Raw genomic sequence first — 20,551 nt, 5'->3', positions numbered from 1 at the left:
TTAAATATTTAGCTTCCACGGTAGCTTCCCGCCCAAGATCTTGACCCTCTCAGAGAGGACAGGTGAAAGATCCCCTATTGAGGGCTTGAGACACTTTGTATCTCCTAGTGAATAGTACAAACTTTGTCTTTCCAGGATTTAAAGCAAGTCCGCAGCCAGCTGACCAATGTGTGTCAAATTTATAGATACCCGACCACGTAGAGTTCCCAGTCGGAGTGTTGTCCACTCTTCCTGGTTTTACTGAAAAGGCACCTGTTCGACGTCCATCATTTCGGTCGGACTTTGCCCGAGGGTCCACTCAGCGGGCATAAGGTTTTCAGGGCGCCCTTACAGGCTGATGTGGACTTCTCCACCAAATCATCAATCGAGCTTTCGGTGATTAAGCTCTGCTGCGTATCCTCTGACTATAAATCTTTGAAGCAACTAATTCAACTAACCAAAACTACGAACATAAGCAGCCTACGTAGGGCACATAGGGACTCGCTAGAACGCCTTTGCTCCAGTCTTGGGATGAAAAGAGGAGCTGGAGATCTGCATACGCTCTAGAGACTTTCCTGCTGAGCATAAGTAGGAACACATTTACATAAGTTCTGTGGTATATTTGAAAACCCGATGAACTGCCATCAAATCAGCATTTTTTTCTTCTTATTTGGCCCTAAAACCGTTTGTCGGATAAGACCAAAAAATTTCGATAATTGTCTCTCTGCTTGTGCTTACATTGCGTTCGTTGGCCACCCATGATTTTGCTGGCCACCCATACCAAACCAAGTCCAAAGATCTGTTCACCGGAGCATCATCCTGCGTACAGCTTACTCAAGCCAGCGCAATCGTATTTTTATGCCTACCGAGTCCAAAGTAGCACCTTTTGGAAAGAGTTATTCTCCGCTTGATCTCTGGACTCACACACTTTGATTAATTACTATGCTCTCTCATTACCTTCTATTTTTCTATGGCCAGGAACTCAAACAAAAAGATAAATACAATTTGACTGAGTCACTGAGCACAACTCCATCTCTTAGGGGCACGGATTGTGGAGGTCCCAACCAAAGTCTACAGCGGCGAATAATCGAAAACAGCGACAGAAGAAGGCGGCATCAGTCAGACAGACCTCTGGCGCCACAGTGGCGACCAGAGCGCTAACCAGACTTATGGCAAATACTAGTTGACCACGCCATCAATGTAGACAGCTACTAGAAAGTGTAGGAAGAGCATTCTATGGTTTCACGATATGGTTTAAGGCATTTAAACGAGGGTCCTACGCTCGAAGTGTTAACTCCACGTATCGTCGATGAGCTCTACGCGTATGCTGTGCATTTCTAACGGGCACGGAAGAGTCTGCTCTAGGAACAGCAGGAATATTAGCTCTTGTAGTCGCCACACCAGAGCAATACTAGCTTGATGCGAAACGAGGACGTCCAAATACTAACCGCAGTGTTTGCTGTTTCAAAGGTGGACTCATCGGCTCATTTCTGAGTTTGCAGCATGGCTTAAAAGGGAGCACGGTGAGATATACTACGAGCTTACATAAATCATCAATGGGCATGGCTGCTTTAAAAGTTATGTCCATTGCTTCCGGCGCTAAGAAGATGCATTTTCCGAGATTCGCGAATCGGAGGGCCAAGAAGATGCAGAGCACGTAATGTATTCTTGTCCGTAGCTCAGTGAACAACGACGTGTATGAAACGAAAGTTTTGGGACCTAACTGTGGCTCAGAAAACTTAATGCTGCGAGGAGGCGTGGAAGGCGGAATGCAGTTTATTGCAGTCTGTGAAAAACTGTTGCGCAAAAATAACAAAAAAGTATATGCGCGTTCATGTTCAGAAAGCGCAATCAATTTAATATTCCTCATCGATTTTCAACAAATATTCCTCGGCACGCAAAGCCAATTCACGTATGTTGCGCAGACAACCAGCAGCAGCCAGCTGTGTCTCTTTGTTGGTGGAACCAACGCACTCCAGCAAAAATGGTACCACACCGCTCTGAAAAGAAGAAGAGTATTGAAAAGAAAATTGACGCAAGAGAATCTTCCTTACGAAATCAAAAAAATCACCCACGTACCTGATGCATAATGATGCAATTTTGTGGATCCATCGACAACTTCTCCAGCGCCATGGCTGTGGTGCGATGCACGGCCGGATCATTGCTGGTTAGGTAGCAAAATGGGCGTGACAGTGCGCAAACGTCCCAGCTCTTGTGTGTTATTGCCATAAGTAGCGCAACTTGCGATAGTGGCGGCCAAATTTTCACGCAACAAGTCCTCGTTGGTATTAACTGTGTGCGAAGTGGAGCCTTTAATACCAAACTCTAAAATTTGCCACAAACACACAAATACTCACCCAAATCAGCTAGCTTGTAGATTACTTTCAAATCAGTTAAAATTGCCAAATTTGTGGAATCTTTCGCAATTGTTGCTATAGCGGCACACACCGCCGACAATACATGCGTGTCGGTTGACTTCAGCAAATCCACAACCAATTCCATAGCGCCCACCAAGCTTCTCACCAATTCACCCGATTCATGCGCATTGCGCACACATGGACATATGGCGTAAGCAGCGTACGCCTGCACTTGTGTGTCGGTATTCTTCAGCAATGACCAAATCAGACGCACTGCATCTAATTCCTCTAGTATGCGCATACTTTCAGCATCCTCGGCGCATTCCTTCAATGCCTTGGCCAAATTAACCAAAAGTGGCGCATGCGAGGAGTTCAGTAACGCAACCAATGCTGGCAAGCCGCCAGCTGTACGCAGCACTTCACGATTATTTTGGAAACGCACACATTCAGCTATGGCGCCAACCACATTGGTAATCACGTCATCTGAATCATCGTTCAGCAGCGGCACAAGATGATCGATGAGTCGTAATGTGTCGAGTTTCTTTACATTTGCTTCGGAGACAGCACACATCAAAATTGCGCCATCAGCGCCAGTCATTAATTTCTTGTTATCTCGTATATTTTTATCTTTGATGATGGCGACAAGTGGCTCCAGACCGCCAGCGGAACGCACCAAATCACGTGTGGTCTGATCGAAGGCGCACTTGTAAATCGCCGTACTACCTTCAGTCTTCAAGTCCAAACTATCTGAATGCAAGTGGGTGACAATATCGGCGATCATACCCTCGGTGGTGATTGCCAGTTGGAATTTGGGCTGGATTGGATAACAAATCGGTTTAAAGGGGAAATTTTCAAGCCATCGGAGTATATAAATAATAACCCTGCAAGACGCGACTGATGGAAACTCCAATACATTTGTAAAAGTTTTGACACATACTAACACATCCGCAATTTGCTTTAATCTTTTTTTTCTGCAACATATATATGCCACAAGAGTAAGCAGTCAAACCGATTTGGTACATTATTTTGCCCTTTCATTATTTCTTCTCTTTGTCTTCTCCCTCTTTTCGCTAAAAAGAAGAGAAGAAGAAATGAAAGAGGAGAAGAATTAAAAAAAAAGAAAAGGAAGCCGTCAAAAAGCGTGGAAAAATTAAGAACGACAGACGTGGAATTTGCGAAATACAATTTTATTAAAAGGAAAGTTTATTTAATATAAAAGAATTTGAAGAAAAAATGAAGAAGAGGCATTTAAGCAATTGTCTATCAAAAGAAAAAAAGCTTTTCGAAGCTAATATAAAAAAGTTTAAAGAACTTGAGCAATCCTCTCAAGAAAATGTGCAAAGTGTGGCTGCGGCTTCTGGTGAAACAGAAAATATGGAAGACTGCACGTCGAGTGAAGTTTTTCTTGGTGAAAGTGATCCTTTTCTGGACGAGTCTTTAGATACCGCCAGCAGTGAAGTGCCGAATGAAAATTTCGAGTAGCTGAATGCAAAGGAGGAATTGAAGTCTTGGGCGATTAGAAATAAAATTTCTCAAAACGCCCTTGACGATTTACTTAAAACTCTTCGGAAAGTTGGAATGAATGACTTACCTTTGTCCGCTAAAAGTCTCCTAAAAACTAGTCGGGAAAAAATTAATATTCAGTCCATTCCAAATGGCGAGTTTTGTACTTGTATATTTTCCTAGTGTAACACCTTTTGTAATAGGTTGCTTTTCTGGACTAAAGAAACCAGAAAATATCAATGATTTCATGGCAAATTTTACATCAGAAGCAAAATATCTTAGGGAAAATGGTATCAAAGTGGGTCCCAATCAGATCGTATTAAAGTTTGATGTTCGGGTGTTCATTTGTGATTCTCCGGCTAGAGCGTTTGTTTCTGGTGTTATGTCATTTAATGGAAAAAGCGGTTGTCCTAAATGTTGTCTCGAAGGCAAATATAAAGAGAGAAGAGTATGTTTTCCCAAAGAAATTGGTGAACTTAGGTCGGATTCATCTTTTGAGCAGAGAGTTCATGCTTCTCACCACCTTGCTCAATTTAGGCATCAGAAAAGTGTGTTAGAAGACGCTGGCTTTAGAATGGTTTCTCAGTTTCCTCTTGACTCTATGCATTTGGTTGATTTAGGTGTCGTTAAAAAATGTCTTAAACTGTTCATCAAAAATTCAAATACCACAAAGATGAATGCAAATATTCGTTTCGCTTCCAGTTTTTTTCCATCTGAATTCTGTCGAATTTCAAGGGGCTTGGATGAAGTTAGTCATTGGAGTTCAGGCAGTTCTTGCTATACACAGGCGTTTTTATTTTGAAGGATTGCGTAAGTAGAGAGTTGTACTACCTTTTCTTGCTTTTGCATAGTAGTATTCGCCTTCTTTCAAGTGAAAAATCGTTCAGGTCGGAGGCCGATATTGCTCAAAAAATGCTGGAACACTTTGTCGCGGAGTTCAGTAGGATATTTGGAGAAGAATTAGTTAGTTTCAACATTCATGGCTTACTTCATTTGTCCGAATGCGTTAAAAGTCTGGGCCCTTTGGATTCATTTTCTGCTTATAGGTTTGAAAACTTTATGCAACTTTTAAAAAAGATAATTAAAAAACCGAATCAAGTATTGCAACAAATTTGTTTAAGGCTTGATGAAAGGCAAGATCTTAAATCACTTTCGGAGCAGACTTCTCGGTTTGGAGCATTTGACATTGATCTAAGAAAAGAAAAGGATTGTTTTTGTTACAGTAAGAAAGCGGGACCTATAAAGGTAATGGAACTTGTAGGGTTAGGAGATTCAGAAGTAATTGAGTGTATGGTTTTTAGGAAAACAGAAAACTTTTTTGAAGACCCTGTTTCCTCCTTCGCTAGTCTAGGTATTGTTGTTGCAAGTAAAATTGAAAGGAGTGATATTGACTATAAATACTTCTGTATCCCCTATGAAAACAAATTTTTGTTCATACCTCTTCTGCATCATCTTTTCCACGACTTTTGTAATTAAGCCACATTTTCCATTAAAAAAATAATAAAATATTAATATTTAAAAATATATTTTATAATACCTCATTTGACTTCATACTATTTTTGGAAATAGAACTATTATGGCATCCCAAGCCAATGGTAAGTAGAACTATTTTTTATAGGGCATATATAGATGTATAGTATATATTTTTAACATTTTCCAGGAAACTCTGTAAAAAGATTCATTACAACTTCGAATTTTAACGATGAAGAGGATTCATCAAAGGCGGTTACCCCATCCAACAACAACGTCCATGTATCTGATGAAGGTAACTTATGTTTTATTTTTCTCAATTCTATGTACCAAAATATGTATTTCCACAACAGTCTCATCCAACAATAACGTCGGTGGGCCCAATGAAGGTAACATACACTTATACATATGTTATTTTTCTTAACATACATGTTAAATTTTTGTCGAAATATTTACAGACGTAGATGTACTTCAAGCGCTGCTGATAAAACTACAAACGATCGAAATGAATGTAAGTAGGTGCATTTCAAAACTCTCTTATATAAAGAGCCCGCCACTCTTATTTCGTAATTAAACACTTTCAATTATTACACATATTATGTTGTATTGAAATAAGAGAGAATGGCATTGTGCGCTTTGAAATGTACCCTAGCTATGATTTCGTTGGTTTAAATGTCATATCTCATAATCGTTTTATCCGCTAATATTAGCAACAAATAATGAGCGAAAACCAATCGCTGATATGTGAAAAATTGAATTATATTATGGAAAATGTGAGTATTGCTTCATTTAATTTGTTATTTCTGAGATATCTACCTATATATTTACCTATATTTGTATTAAAATAATAAAAACTTATTTCCAATAGTCCACACCCAAATGCGAAACATCGGCACAGCACCAGTTATTACGGGAATGCAAAGTCTCGATTAAGAAGGTAGAACATTCCGTCTGTCGAATGACAGGAGAGCTGCGAGATAAGCATATGGACGATGTTGCGAGTGCATTGCCTCTCCAGACCTCAATAGCAGTGTTAAATGTGGAGGACAATCTTAAAATACCGGAGTACGCGCGGGCAATGGTAATTGAGGTGAAAATTTAAAATGTTATAGTTTTTACTTAATTTTAAAATTTGTAGACATCACACCTGCATAAAATTAAAGGGGTTTCCGAAGATGTTCCGTCCGTCGTCAGACAGATTTTTACGGATAAATTGATGGGCGCCTACAACTGGGATGGCAGATGCGAAAAGCAGGCCCTGGTCAAGCTTAAGCTGTTTGATTCCATTCTACGAGGTAAGTATTTTCAATTGAGTATCATAAACTATAATTTTGTAATACATGTATTCATTGTTTCATTTAGAAATCTTCAAACTACAAGGAAGTTTCGATTTTGAACGAGGCGTTAAAAAAGCAGTGGAACTTAGCCATCACCGGATGTCGCAAAAAAAATTTGCAAAGAAGTCGAAGCAGGAGGCTCATTAAACTTAAATTTAAAGTTAATAATTAATTAGTTTTTATTCTTTTCAACCCCTTTTTTCAACATTAACTTACTACTAGCATGAAGCTATAGCTAAAAATTTTTTTTAATGAAACAAGTATTGCCACAGATTTTTTCACAATTAATGCAACATTTTTTAACATAATTTTTTCCGTTAATTTTTATAAAAATATGGTTTACATACAGCAAAAACCAAACAATAATTAAATTTTGAAACTTTGTGCGAAACAAGTTATACTGTTCGTTTAAATAAAAAAAATCACAAATTAGTAGAAATATGGATGAATTTATGTAATATTTATTTGTATTTTTATGTAACATTTAGTAATTTATTCGTGTAATATTTTAATTTGATGGATCTTAACATCACCCCTGATTCCTCTCCTTTGATTGTTTTCTACATCAGGTTCGATCCCCCATCTTTGATTGTTGTACACATCAGGTCTGATCACTCAGCTTTGAACGCTTTCTACATCAGGTTTGATTGCTCAGCTGTGATTGATTTCGTCGTCAGTCTTGATTGCTCACCTCTGACTAAAACTTACATCATGAATGAAAACAGAACTTATAAGCACGAGCACGACAGCTATATGTCGACAGGGTCGATATGGTAATGTGTTAGAAGGTGATACCCAATCACACGCACACAACTCTTTACATCAGTTTTTCCACATTGTCCTTAAGAAACTGATTGAAAGTTTGTTCTGCGAACTGATTGAAATTTCGTTTAGCACTTTAGCTCAGATGAGCAATCATATGATGGTCAGTGTTCTTGCAGGGAAAGTAAAATCGTTTGCAGACATAAAAAGGGTTGAACTCATATGAGTCATATCATATCATCATCATATCATATCATATGATTCAATAATACAAGGTTTGATAAACTGACAGTTGTCTCTGTCGCACCGCTCCCTTAGCAGTGGCACCGTGTTGCTTCTTTGCAAATTTACATGGAAACAGTGTACCTTTGGTGTGAAATAGAAGTATAAGCTTTTGTGCAATATGTTTATTTGTGTATGCATATGAAGCATATTTAACTGATGAAAACATAAACTGTTTTTAAATTGGATGTTTACATCAATCTCATAGTAGTCTTATCTTAATTTTGAGTCATTTTGCAGTTTTTATACAGCTAAATAGCACATAAATTGCGTAATTCACGTAGATATATCAATATTACGTTCAACATTTCGTTTAAAATGCCAGATTTCCTGCAAATACATTAGAATTTACAAAAGGAATTTGACTACTAATTGCCTACTTTGCGTACTTTTCTACTACCATTTTCGCAACAAGAGATTTCATTATTCCCCTTTCTCCGTCCTTCGTAAATGCAACCTTTTGTAAGCGAGTGTCAAACCGCAGCGGTCAATAATTATCTAAACTTGTATTATTGAATCATGGGTTGAACTATAGATCTAGCCAGGGTTGTCACTGACTAAAAACAATATTAACCAGCCATTTGAAAAAAATTTACCAAATCTGAAAAAAATCTACTAATAACTTTTTTTTAGCTTTTTTATTAAAAGCTATAGTTGTGTTCTACTTCCATAGAAATTAAAAGTTTTTATTGAGGAACTTTTTATTTTACTATTGATATGGTATTTAAGATCATATTAATGACATCTTCTCGATTTCCTTCAACCAAAATCGAAAGTGATGAAGCAAAGGCAACAACGAAACTTAATCATTTGAAAAAAACTTAACTAGATTTATTATAGACAAATACAGCGACTCAAAAAACCCCTTGGTGATTTTTCTTATATTCACAATGTTGTTCAAGTAATTTTTTTTTTGCTATAGATAACTACAGGGACTGAAAAAACCCCTTTTATTTTATTTTATTATTGTTCAAGTAATTTTTTTTGCTATTTTTGTTTGTTTAAGAATAAATGTCCAGTTTTTTAATCTGAGTTTTTGGGTATTCAGATGGAAGTTTAGTATAACAAACAATGTAGAAAGTAATTTATAATATAACGATAACCACGAGAAATAAAGCGGGCACGAAAAGTTTTATTTGTTTTTCAAACCAAATACTTTAACAAAAATCTACTAAAATGACCGAAAATTTACCTTTTACCAATCCAAATTTTTTCTACCAATTTTGGTAATAATTTACCAAAGTGGCAACCCTGGATCTAGCTGATGATAATCGAGAGGTGAGAAGAAAACGTGCGAGGTGTATACGCAGATTTAGGAATCAATCTAAGAGATGAGTTTTATATCAATCCATCTCGCCGTCGTTGAAAAAAACTTCCTAAATCTGGGTTCTGGTTTCAAGGTCACTGATAAAGATTCCCGCACCCATACTGCAAGCATAATAAAAATTCCGCAGTAAAAATAATCTTGATTTCGAAGTTTTAATCAGAAAATATTGTTGGTCAAATGAGCACCCGGCCATAATGATTCTCTTTCCACAATCCCAGTTTTCTCAGTATATGGGCACTCGGTAGAGCTGTTTCTTTCATAAAAGTATTTTTTTTTTGGGTGCCAAATAACTTGAAAGCTGTCTTCTGTCTTTCGACAGACTAATCGAAAGATCTGCTAACGAGGATGTCTTAGCTTTATTCTGTTTATGTTTTAGCAATATGTTTTCGAAAAATTTTCTTACATCTATAAAATATGGTATTTTCTTTTTAAAACCATAAATACTAAAAATTAAAAAATATTACATTTGAAAAATTAGTTAAATTAAAAAATCGAAAAATAAATTAAATAAGAACATAATTGATACGAAATAACAAAAACACTTTTTTTTAAACAATAAACTCTAAATTTTTATTTAAAAGAAGAAACAAATTTAATTCAAACGAGAAACATATAACTAAAAGAGAAAAAATAAATAAAGTAAATTTCTAAAAATTAAATGAAATTAAAAAAACACGGGATGACGGAAAATCGTTCAGCACTATATTAAAAAAAACTCTTTTTAAAACGAGATCTAAAAATTTAATTTAAAGTAAAATAAAAACAAAAAAAGAAAATTACAAATATAAACAAGTTTTTAAAAAATAAATAAAATTAAACAAATTTTTTTCGTTTGAAAACAGTAAAATCTAAAAATTAAAAGAAAATTAAATTAAAAAATATAAAAATTTAAATTGAAAAATAAGAAACAATATACATGAAATACGCTTTAAAAATTAAATTACATTAAAACTATATATATTTACCTTTTTAAAACAATAAAACTTAAAATTTAAGAGAAATTTAATTTTAAAGAAGAAAAAATTTACTTAAAATAAAAGGAAAAACTAAAATAAATTTCTAAAAATTAAATTAAAAATATTTTTATGTTTAACAAAAGATCTAAAAATTAAAAAAATATTAAATCACAAAAATAAATTAAAGTAAAAAACTAAAAGTACCTAAAATTTTAATGAGACTAATAAACAAATTTTTTTCTTTTTAAAACAAGGATAAAAATTAAAAGAAAATTTTATTGAATAAAGAAAAAAATTCACTTCAAAAATAAATAAAATAAGTTTCTAAAAATTAAACGAAATAAAAAAATATCCAGATCCAACAAAACAATCAGATCCAAAAATTAAAAGAAACTTAAATTAGAAAAAGAAAAATAATTAAAAACAATTTCCTAAAAATTAAAAGAAACTATTTTTTCTCTTTAAAACAATAAAATCTTAAAATTACAAGCAAATTTAATTAAAAAAGAATAACATTACATTTAAAAGAATTTAATTAAATAAAACAAGTTTCTAAAAATTTAATTAAATTGAGAAATATTTTTCGTTTTAAAACAATAAAATTTAAAAATTTTAAGAAAATTGAATTAAAAAGAAAAAAATTAATTTAACCTAGGATGAAAGAGAGAGAACACCGACTGAAAGAAAGAAGGTTGGAGTAATTTGAACTTCGAGGTAGTCCACAGTTATCTGCCTATGAACTCCGCTCTTTCAGCGCTCTTTTTGAAATCATCTATCTACTAAGACAGAAAGGCTTTTGTAGTATACGATACATGAACACTTCATTTAGGTCAAACTGAGCGTTCTCCAGTTACGAAATGAAGAAAAGTACAAATCACTTTCTAACAACTGTTGCAAAAGACCGGATATCTGCTAAGTATCACGATCTGTAAGTCTATTGAAATTTCCTCTTTCTCCCTGCTCGAACTTAATTTATCTGAAAGAAACTTTCTACTTGTATAGTATTTCCTTAGACATTACCTGCGACGCGCATTCTTGTATCGTGCCCATAATGGGTATGAAAACGTCGGTGTGGCAGGATTTGAGTAAGCGAGCCATCAATGGTACGATGCCACTTTTACGCATCAGCTCCTGGCGGGAGAGCGATAGCGACCAAAGTGCACGCGCCATATTCAAACACTCCAGATCGCTTGTGTTGAGTTCTTCACGTGGCGTTTTGAGTATACTTAAAAAGAAAAAAAACAAAATCATTACATACACACATTTCATGCGCAACTAAAAACCTCAACACTTACCGCAAGCTCACATCCAGCATATCCACCAACTTGGGTATACCGTTACAAGTGCGTACATATTTCCTAGCCAAACGTATCTTACACACATTAGCCAACGTTTCAGCAGCCATAGTCTTTAGTTCGAGTGACAGTGCACTCAATATATCTACAATAAGCGGTATGCCACCCAAATCGACAATACTCTTGCATATATCGATATTTAAGGAGATCTCAGAGAGTACGTAAAGCGAGCCGAGGCGACAATGTGAATCATTACATTCGAGTATGTTGACCAACACCTCCAAACCGCCTATGTCCTGTACGGTCATTTGATTGATTTGTATGCGTAAATCGTAGTCGCGCAGGCAACAAAGTGAGACAATGGTGGCCGTTTGATTGCCCGCCTTAATGTATTTAATTAACTTTTGTATATTATAGTAATCAGCGGCTATTTCGGCGGTGCGTGCTATGTCCTTCCAACGTTCCTCTTCCTCCGTCGATGATTCCACCTCTGTTGAGTCAGAGTCTTGAGTGACAATGGTTTTTTTGCTGCCAAAGAAACGTTCTGGACAGCTACCACACGTATCGTTAACGCGCCGACGCGCTTCTTTCTTCTTTTGCTGCTGGTCTTCTTTCTTAACTTTTTGTTGCCGCCGCTGCTCATCAGAGTCGGGTTGTTGTTGCCCCGACTGCCATGCCTCCTCGTGCTGCTGCTTTTCTTGCAAATTTTGTGAAAGCACCTCTTTCAAATGTTTCTGCTGTTCCGGTGTAATGTCTATCATGCGAGCTTTAGCGTCCTGCAGTGATTGGACATTTATCTTTTCTTCCTCATCTTCTATGGTGGACATATTTCCGCTTTGTATTAGGCAGAAAAATAATATATGTAGGTATGTGGTATAAGAAATATGATTTTCTGCATGATAAAAACAAAACAAGGTAAAACCATGATACAAAAAAGAAGGTAGTTTCAATAAACAACTTTTTGATTAAAAAGCAGATTTTTGACAATTGCTCAATTGTGAAAAATTCGAAGCGGCATTACCCAATTGTAAGTTTTTTGGTGTGGGACATTTTATATTCTAAATTTGGGATTATAAAGTAAATAGTTGTATTAATATATACCTTTTAAAACTAATCAATATCTTATTTTGAAAACGTTTAAATTTTAAGCCACACCTTCTGGAAAGTAACATGATCACAGGGTGTATCCCGCAAACCATTTTAAGCTAAACCTTCAGGGATTATATTCTTGCCAAGACCCACAGGCATAAGCCGAAATTGCGTCGCAAGTTTTATGATCGGCTTGGGTAAGGTTTAACCACTTAACCCCCCTTTGTTTTCTTCGCTACTGAATTCTATAAACTGTCAGCTTTCACACAATTTAAAATATACATGTGTATTTAAAAATGTCATGAAAATTGTGTTGCTAGCTTCATGTTGCAAAATGTTTCAAGGAAATGTTGTGGAATTTCACACTTATTTCTTGTTTATTTCTTATTATACTATGCTTAAGAACAAAATATTTTTAAATCGACAAAACATTAATAAGAAAATTTGAAGGATTTTATATATTGGGTATGGTAGCACGAAATGTCACAATCTGCTTAATTGTCAGGTTGTTAATATGGCGACGAAAAAGTGGCAATGGAACTACCTTGTTTTTTATACTATACTATACTATAAAATTTTTTATAATTAAAGTACAGCGAGCCAGAATTCTTCGGACAAGTGATGGCTATGTGTTTCCCGTCAATGGCTCCTACACAATTTGGCATATTCCACATTCTGGAAAAGTCGTCCGCAATGTCTTTATATTGCGCCAAAGTGGGTTCGCTGAGATATACTGGAGACAAAGTGGTCCATATAATCTCGCAGATCTCTAACACAATATTCCGAACAGTGGTTTTTCCCATCTTGTGCATTGAAGCGATGATTTCGAACGACGTTCCATGTGCGAGGTACCTACAAAAAAAATTGTTATTATAATGTAATGAATATCTAGCACTCGCCTTTAACTTACATCAGTGTTATCGCAAGGCGCTCTTCTGGAGAGATTTGTTTCTTGGGTCTTTCCAGAAACGGATTTAGCAACGTTTGCAATAAATCGTACACCGGGCGGTTCATCCTGGTTAAAAGAAAAATCTTGCTGTCGTGGGATTTGCATTTCAAGAACACTTTCCTGAAGTATCCATTCAATTTCCGATCCCTATTTACTGGATGAACCGCCCAGCGCCGTACTCGCCTCGATTCTTGCCGTTTCTGTTGAAGACGGCAAATATTTAAAAATGCCAAATCGAGGAAGTCTTCTTCTATTTGTCCATCAGGCCACATGGTGTATTAATCAAGAAAACACCTGTAGGAGTATGTTTAATTATTATTAAGTGTACTTAATTTGCCAAATTAGTTACTTACTCTTTGAACAACTTTTCCTGTCAGAAAACAAATTAATTAATAAATCGATATTTCGCAAACAGCTGATTTTGAAGTATAATGTGCGATATGCGGAGTATAACCACTCCCCTGTTTCACATGCGCTGCTTGATTATGCCCTGCCTTGCTATGTTAGTATAACCAGCGCTTAAAACCATGGTACAATAAAAACCATGGTACAATAAAAACAGGTAGAAGCCAAATTGACATCGAACCTACAAAAGTCAAAGTTTTCGGGAGAGTAAAAATAAAAATGAGCGTGTGTAAGGAAAAATAAAAAATTACATTTCGCTGGTTGACGTTTTTGAGTAAATTTGAAGTTTTGTTTCTATTTATTTATTTTTTTAGTTAAAATTTGTTAATTTGTATGTTGTTTTATGTTTTTAATTTATGAGTTGCAGTGTTGTTGGAGGGACTTTCCGGCATAAGGGTCATAGGAACAGCACTTGGCATCAAACGTGCCTTTCCTGTACCTCCCGGTGCATTTATGAAATCTGCTGCTTTAAAATGTTTAACGCACAGCAAGGCATTTCGCTGCAGCTCTGGCCCACAGCTGCTTTCGCAACGCTCTTTACGCGAAGGACATTGAGGCACGTTAAATGGTATCTGCTTTATATTTAACACCACATAAAAAACAACGCTTCGGTGTTGCATTTTTAACACATACATTAAGTATAAACTGCACAACACTACAAAAATTCAAATGTTAATTAAAATTTGTTATTAACGAACATTCAAAAAAAAAAAAAACAACGATATGACATTCAAAGCGTAACGAAATATAGGAATAAAAGAAAAACAAGTTGAAGTTTAAAGGTTTGGTTCTCATGAGAGCAACGTCATTTTGGCTTCTACCTGTATTTATGTGCCTTGACGTTTGCCAACAATATAATTTTAAAATCAAAACTCAAACTCACACACACATTCTCATTTTCAATCTCAAACAACAAGAATTGTGAACAATTTAATCAAGGCGAATTAATACAAGGTGATAGCAGGAGTACAAAAACAAAAATGTACATGTATTTTGTTTTTGCTTTGGCGGCATCGCCTTGAATTTAATTTTTTTATTTTCAATTTTATATGATTTTAAAATGTTGGCAAACGTCAAAAAAAATCATGGCCGACGAAATGAGAGAATGAATTTACCTTGTAATGCTTTTATCATAATTTTCTGATTTAATTGTGCTATGCTTTGTGCTGGAATTTCCAAAGCTAAAATATTTGTGTGTCAACGTCTATTTTTATGCATTCAATACGGTTGTTATTTACTTCACTTCGATTGGAGCCACGTCGTGCTGTCTTAGAAACGCATTGAGTGTGTATAACTAGCGGGTGGGGATGGAACTATAATAATATTTATTTACTAACGGTGTATAATGGGTAACAACTCGCATTCCTATGCACTAGGAGCATAATACACTAGGCGTATATTCTAATTTCTTGAAATAAATGTCTAGTTATTAGACTTTTTATCAGGTACGAAACAGATATCCTTAAGAAAATGAGGCTACTAGTTTACCTCGGTAATTTGCTAGCCCAAAAATTTTAGAACGTCTTCGGTGCGACATGCACACATTTCTTGAGACATTTCCTTATGTTTCTTATCCTGGCTTTGTTTCCGCTGAGGTGGAATGCTAATCTGGGAATAAATAAATATTATAATAAATATAAATAAATATAATAATAAAATATTTAAATACTTTTTTAATGTGGTTAAATTGAATCATACGCTTTTTTAATTAGTTGGCAAAAGTACATATTTCGCCAGCCAAAACATATATATGTACATATGTATTTATATAGCGTGACGCTACAAGATTCATTTATAAAAACCGTATATGCTAGTGGCCTTATTTAAAAAAAAAATAAAATAGATTTATATAGCTCTGTACAGTGACATTTTTATACAAAATTCGATTTCTTAATTTTTTATGAATTTGGGTAAAATATTAACTTTGTGTGCACTCTTTTCCTGTTTATTACTTTTCAGAATTTTATTTTCTTTCATAGCACTTTGACTGAGTTACACCCAGCAAAAGTCAAAATCTTTTATAAATGTATTTACCTTTTTAAAACGGCATTTAAAGCATATATGTAATACTCCTATATTGGCAGTAAGAGCTAGTACCGTCCGAAAACACTACAGTACAGATATATCAATAAACACGTACGAAAGAAAAGGAACACACACATTTATAAATAAACATATACACAACACATATACAAAACCGGCATTCAAATACACAATACATTGACAAAAACAGTACTAGACTGTCTCGCTTTGATTTCGGAATGCTTACACATTGAGATGTTAGCTTGCTATCAATATAGAAGCACAATTGAGAGAATACAAAGGTTGCGCCGATCTCGGACCGCTATTCCTCTCTTAACGAATTTGACAGAATCGTTGTTTGCATGACGTCACACTGGTGCAACTTGTTTACGTTTTCCTTGCAACATTTTTTCTTCTTCTTCCATTCTTGCTCACGTTTTGGCATTGCTCTCTCGCGATTGCACCAGTGTGACGTCACCCAAAAGTTATTCTCAAAAATCCTCTCTGATCGGCGCAATCTTGTATTCTATCATTCTTGATATAGAAGTATTACATATATGATTTAAAGCCTTCTCACACTTCAGTGATGCTTTTTTATTGTAGGTATTTTTCTGTTGACATCTAAATTTTTATGCGTTTCCTCTGTGAACTTTTTAACTACATTCATAAAAAAATTACTAATTTAGGTTTCTTTTTTCATCTTGGACTGGTACACATGTATGTATGTAAAATAAATTTAAAAACGTCATGTGAATAATATGCACGATGCAGCGAACAAAGGTGGCACCGTAAGACGCATGACTCAATAATACAAGGTTCGATAAACTGACAGTTGTCTCTCTCGCACCGCTCCCTTAGCAGAGGCACCGTGTTAGGGTTAGGTTAGGTTGATGTGGCAGTCGGTTCAATTTACCAACTCACTTAGACCTTTTGAAGGTCCATTGTGGTACCACTGCAGAACACGGGAACCTCGGTGACTATTCTTCAGAGAACCAATTTGAGGCTCTTATAAAGCGTAGAATCGGTTTTATTCCTACGCGTGATAGTTCCGTAAGAGAGCTAAAGAAGGGCCTGCCTAAAAAGCTTGCTCTCCTCTTGGCCAAAGCTGGGCAGCTGCAGAAGAAGTGCTCTACGGTTTCTTCCTCTTCCTCATCTCTGCAACTTCTGCAATATTCGTGGGAGAAAATTCCTAGTCTTGAAGAGTACCTGCCAAATAGCCAGTGACCGGTTACACAAGCCGTGACCTTCGCAATGTCCTCTCTTGAGAGGCACAGCAACTCTTTCGTCTTTTTCTTTTCTATTTGCGGCCAAAGCAGCCTGGTTGTTCTACATGTGCCCTCTAGCCATGACCTGTTGGCCGACCGACCGCTTTTTTGCATGTGTATAATGCAACGTTGGCCTTCCTTACTCTTTCCTCTATATTAGGTTTCCACGTTAGTTTCCTGTCTAATATGAGTCCTAGATACTTAACATTCTCCTTCAAGGATATCTCCACACCCAAAAAGATTAGCGGGGAGACAATGGGAGGCCTGTGTTTCCTTGTGAAGAGAATTGCTTCGGTTTTCTCGGGGTTTACTCCGAGTCCCCTACTCTCTGTTCAGTTCCTAAGCGTGGCCATGTTAGAGCGCAGAATCTCCATTAGGGTATTTGGGTATTTGCCTTTGACGGCAATTGCCAGATCGTCAGCATATGCTGTGACATGGCAACCCCCCCTCTCTAGTGCCACCAGCAGAGAGTTCACCGCCAGATTCCAGAGAAGAGGGGAGAGAACCTCTCCCTGGGGAGTGCCTCTACAGACCTTTCTGCTTATTGTGGTGTTGCCGAGCTTAGCGGTTACCGTCCTGCTGACAAGTATAGACTCGATCAGCACCGCCACATTCTGGTCAACTCCAAGCTCTTCTAAGGCACCCGTTATGGCGCTTGCGTTAATATTGTTGAAGGCGCCTTCTATGTCTACAAAGGCAACCAGAGCGTACTCTTTGTCGAATAAACTTTTTTCCACCAACCCAACGAGCGAGTGCAAGGCGGTTTCCGTGGATTTGCCTTTCGTATAGGCATGCTGCGCTGGGGAGAGCCTACTTGTTGGTATCACGCCCCGTACATAATCATCCACTATCCTCTCTGAAGTCCTTAGGGTTGGTATGAGAGGACCTGCCCGCCTTGGGTATAAATGAGACTTTTGTCTCTCTCCAGCCTAGCGGGATGTAGCCCATGTTAAGACAGCTTCTTATAATAACCACAATGAACGGAGAGATAGTACCCCGTGATTGCTGTAGGTCTACCGAGTGTATTCCATCAAATCCCGGTGACTTGTAAGGACCAAAAGTTTTAATAGCCCATTCAATTTTTTCGTTTGTAATCAGTCGGTTTCCCAGATCAGATAGCCCCCCTTCATTCTGGGGGTCATTAGGTTCCACCGGCTTATTTCCAGGGAAGTGTGTGTCCAGGAGGAGACCTAAAGATTCCTCGCTCGTCGTAGTCCATGAGTTCCCTTGACCCTTAAGATAGCCGAGGTTGCATGGCGACTTTGCGAGAATTCTTCTTAATCTGGCCGCTTCCGTGGTTTCCTCAATTCCCTTGCAGTAACTTTGCCAGGATTTACGTTTCGCACTTCTAACTGCTTTTTTGTATACTTTCAGATCAGCCTTGTAGGCTTCCCAGTCCTCTGCTGCTCTCGTGGCTTTGGCCTTGTTGAACATTGACCTATTAGATTCACGTAACAAGGATAATTGTTTCGACCACCAAGGTGGTTTGCTTTTTCCCCTGTATCGAACAACCGGGCACCCGGCTGACAAAGAACTATTCATGGCTTTAGTAACCTGATTAACCAACCCCTCCAGCTCCACCTGCTTGGCGAGGTCTCGGGGAGGTATCTTTGGCAGTAAAGTCCTTAATTTATTATTGTAAACCCCCCAGTCGGTATTTCTAACATTTCTGAACTCCCTTACTTGGGGGGTCTTAAGATCTATTTCGAATTCAATATAACGATGGTCAGAATACGATTTTTCCTTCAGTACTCTCCATCTCTTGATTTTATGGGCAAACATGTCTGAAGCCAGGGTTATGTCCAAAACTTCCTCTCTACTCTTTGTTATGAAGGTCGGCTCTGAGCCTAAATTCAAGACACTAAGTTTGTTCCCTAGAATGAAGTCTAGTAACGACTCACCTCTAGCATTCGTGTCCGTACTCCCCCACATCAAGTTGTGGGCATTAGCGTCGCAGGAGGCAACCAGTGGTTTGTTCTTGAAGGCTGCTTCCTCGGCCAAGGTCCGAAACCCGTCTGGTGGCACGTCCTTGTCATGGGCCATGTAGGCAGAGGCTACCCAAAAGCTGGTTTTGTCCAGCTCAATGCTTGCCACTACCAGATCGCCGTCACTAAGCTGTGGGAGCAGGAAGATGTTTAAGTTGTTCCTTGCTAATATGCAAGCTCGAGTTTTACCTGCATTTTGTGCGGCAATAAGCTTAAAGCCCTTCATCCCAAGTCCGCAGATTTTATTGCCGTGTATCCACGGTTCCTGGATGAGGGCAACGTCGAGTCCACCGGCAGCCAGGCGGACCTCAAGGTTCGCAGACGCGAGTTTAGAGTGGTGGAGGTTGATCTGGATCAGCTTCATCAGAATCTGTCCGTTTTACCTCCACCATCGTGACATCCACGTCCGCCTCTTCGATCTCCTCACCCTCGGTGTCATCGGCGAGGAGGTCTTCTTCATAGAATAATGGCCCCAATCCGGATAGCCTCTCCGAGTCAGATGAGCATTGGCTGCTGGGCAACCCTTCTTCACCACCGCTGCGCAGGCCGGACTTGTCGCTCTCCTCACTAAGGTCCAACCTCGGCTCGTCGCTGCGGTAGATTCGAATGGTTGCGTCATTGAACCCGAATCTCACCGTCCAATACTTTTGCGCCAGTGGGGCTAGCGATTCGGCGTTGAGGATCAGCAACACCTGCCTTCTATTCTCTACTGGGTCCTCTATCTTCCCTACCCTCCAATTATGACTTGGCAGGTCCTTATTACAGGATCTGAAGATCCGCTCAATTCTTTCAGGCTCGGCGGGTCTGGCCGGAATCCAAACTCGAGCCCTCGGTCTGCTAGGAATGTCTTCCTTGTTGACGGCCTCGAGCTTGGCTCCCGGCCAAACTTCACCTACCTTACTAACGGCCAACCTATAGAGCTGGGCTGACCTATGGTCCTCGCAGGCGATGAGTTTAGCTCTACCCTGATACCATCCGGAATCATGGCAGAGAGGAGGAGGTCCACGATTTTCGTCTAGGACTTGGAGGTAGATTTCGGCAATCGCTTCCTCCACCAACCTCCACTTCTCTTTGGGGATAGTCCCTTCCTCCTCCCCTCTGTCGATGATTGCCAGTACCTCACCGCCTCCCTTCACTACGTCCCTGAAAGTGGGGTATTTATGGCCACCTGTTCTTGGTCTTTTGGTGACCCCACCCCCTGCCTGTTCAGCAGACCGCTGCCTTTTTGGAGCAGCGGCTGCCGGTCTTCCCAAGCTGGCTACTACTCCCCTCGCCCACTCCAGTGACCTAACCTGCTCCTCCGTGAGCTGCTCTGTCGGCAGGTCCCCGATCTTGTTCACGACCCTCATGGCCGCCTTTTTGTCATAATAGGCCTGCTTCGAGGGGCGGACATGTTTAGCCGACCCCCCCAGGCCTGTGTTTGCAACTTTCCTCGAGCTGCTCGGAATGTCGGCAGCATCCTGCCGGGTTATTTTCGAAGCAGGTGCCGAACCCCGCCCTTGGGTTGAGGTGTGTGTGGATTGGGGTCTGACTTCCCTAGGCGGAGCTGACGCTGCAGCTCCAGCCAT

General features: G+C 38.3%; 4 protein-coding genes across 4 annotated transcripts; all 4 read right to left on the bottom strand.

Annotated features, from left to right (window-relative positions):
* Window positions 1-1,600: 1,600 nt before the first annotated feature.
* LOC118740702 (armadillo repeat-containing protein gudu-like) lies at window positions 1,601-12,095 on the bottom strand. Its single transcript, XM_036472342.1, is given in 6 exon segments — window positions 1,601-1,979; window positions 2,059-2,155; window positions 2,157-2,271; window positions 2,337-3,150; window positions 10,994-11,198; window positions 11,269-12,095. Coding segments are annotated over 6 exon segments (2,202 nt in total). The 3' UTR covers window positions 1,601-1,835.
* A 578-nt stretch (window positions 12,096-12,673) lies between these two features.
* LOC118741895 (protein ANTAGONIST OF LIKE HETEROCHROMATIN PROTEIN 1-like) lies at window positions 12,674-13,548 on the bottom strand. Its single transcript, XM_036473869.1, has 3 exons — window positions 13,268-13,548; window positions 12,952-13,209; window positions 12,674-12,677 (listed from the first exon to the last, which is right to left on the bottom strand). The coding sequence occupies exons 1-3, from the start codon at window positions 13,369-13,371 to the stop codon at window positions 12,674-12,676; spliced, it is 366 nt and encodes a 121-aa protein (XP_036329762.1). The 5' UTR covers window positions 13,372-13,548.
* A 1,663-nt stretch (window positions 13,549-15,211) lies between these two features.
* Window positions 15,212-19,555, bottom strand: LOC118741894. Its single transcript, XM_036473868.1, has 4 exons — window positions 19,173-19,555; window positions 17,994-19,113; window positions 17,571-17,686; window positions 15,212-15,319 (listed from the first exon to the last, which is right to left on the bottom strand). Exons 1-4 carry the CDS (start codon window positions 19,176-19,178, stop codon window positions 15,212-15,214), a joined length of 1,350 nt encoding a protein of 449 aa, XP_036329761.1. The 5' UTR covers window positions 19,179-19,555.
* Window positions 19,313-20,551, bottom strand: LOC118741893. Its single transcript, XM_036473867.1, has one exon. It carries the CDS (start codon window positions 20,549-20,551, stop codon window positions 19,313-19,315), a length of 1,239 nt encoding a protein of 412 aa, XP_036329760.1.

The sequence above is a fragment of the Rhagoletis pomonella genome, unplaced genomic scaffold (genome assembly GCF_013731165.1).
Source record: "Rhagoletis pomonella isolate Grant_MI unplaced genomic scaffold, Rhpom_1.0 Rhpom_scaffold_00006, whole genome shotgun sequence".
In the NCBI taxonomy this organism is placed as follows: domain Eukaryota; kingdom Metazoa; phylum Arthropoda; class Insecta; order Diptera; family Tephritidae; genus Rhagoletis; species Rhagoletis pomonella.
This window is presented reverse-complemented; position numbering and strand designations above follow the sequence as displayed.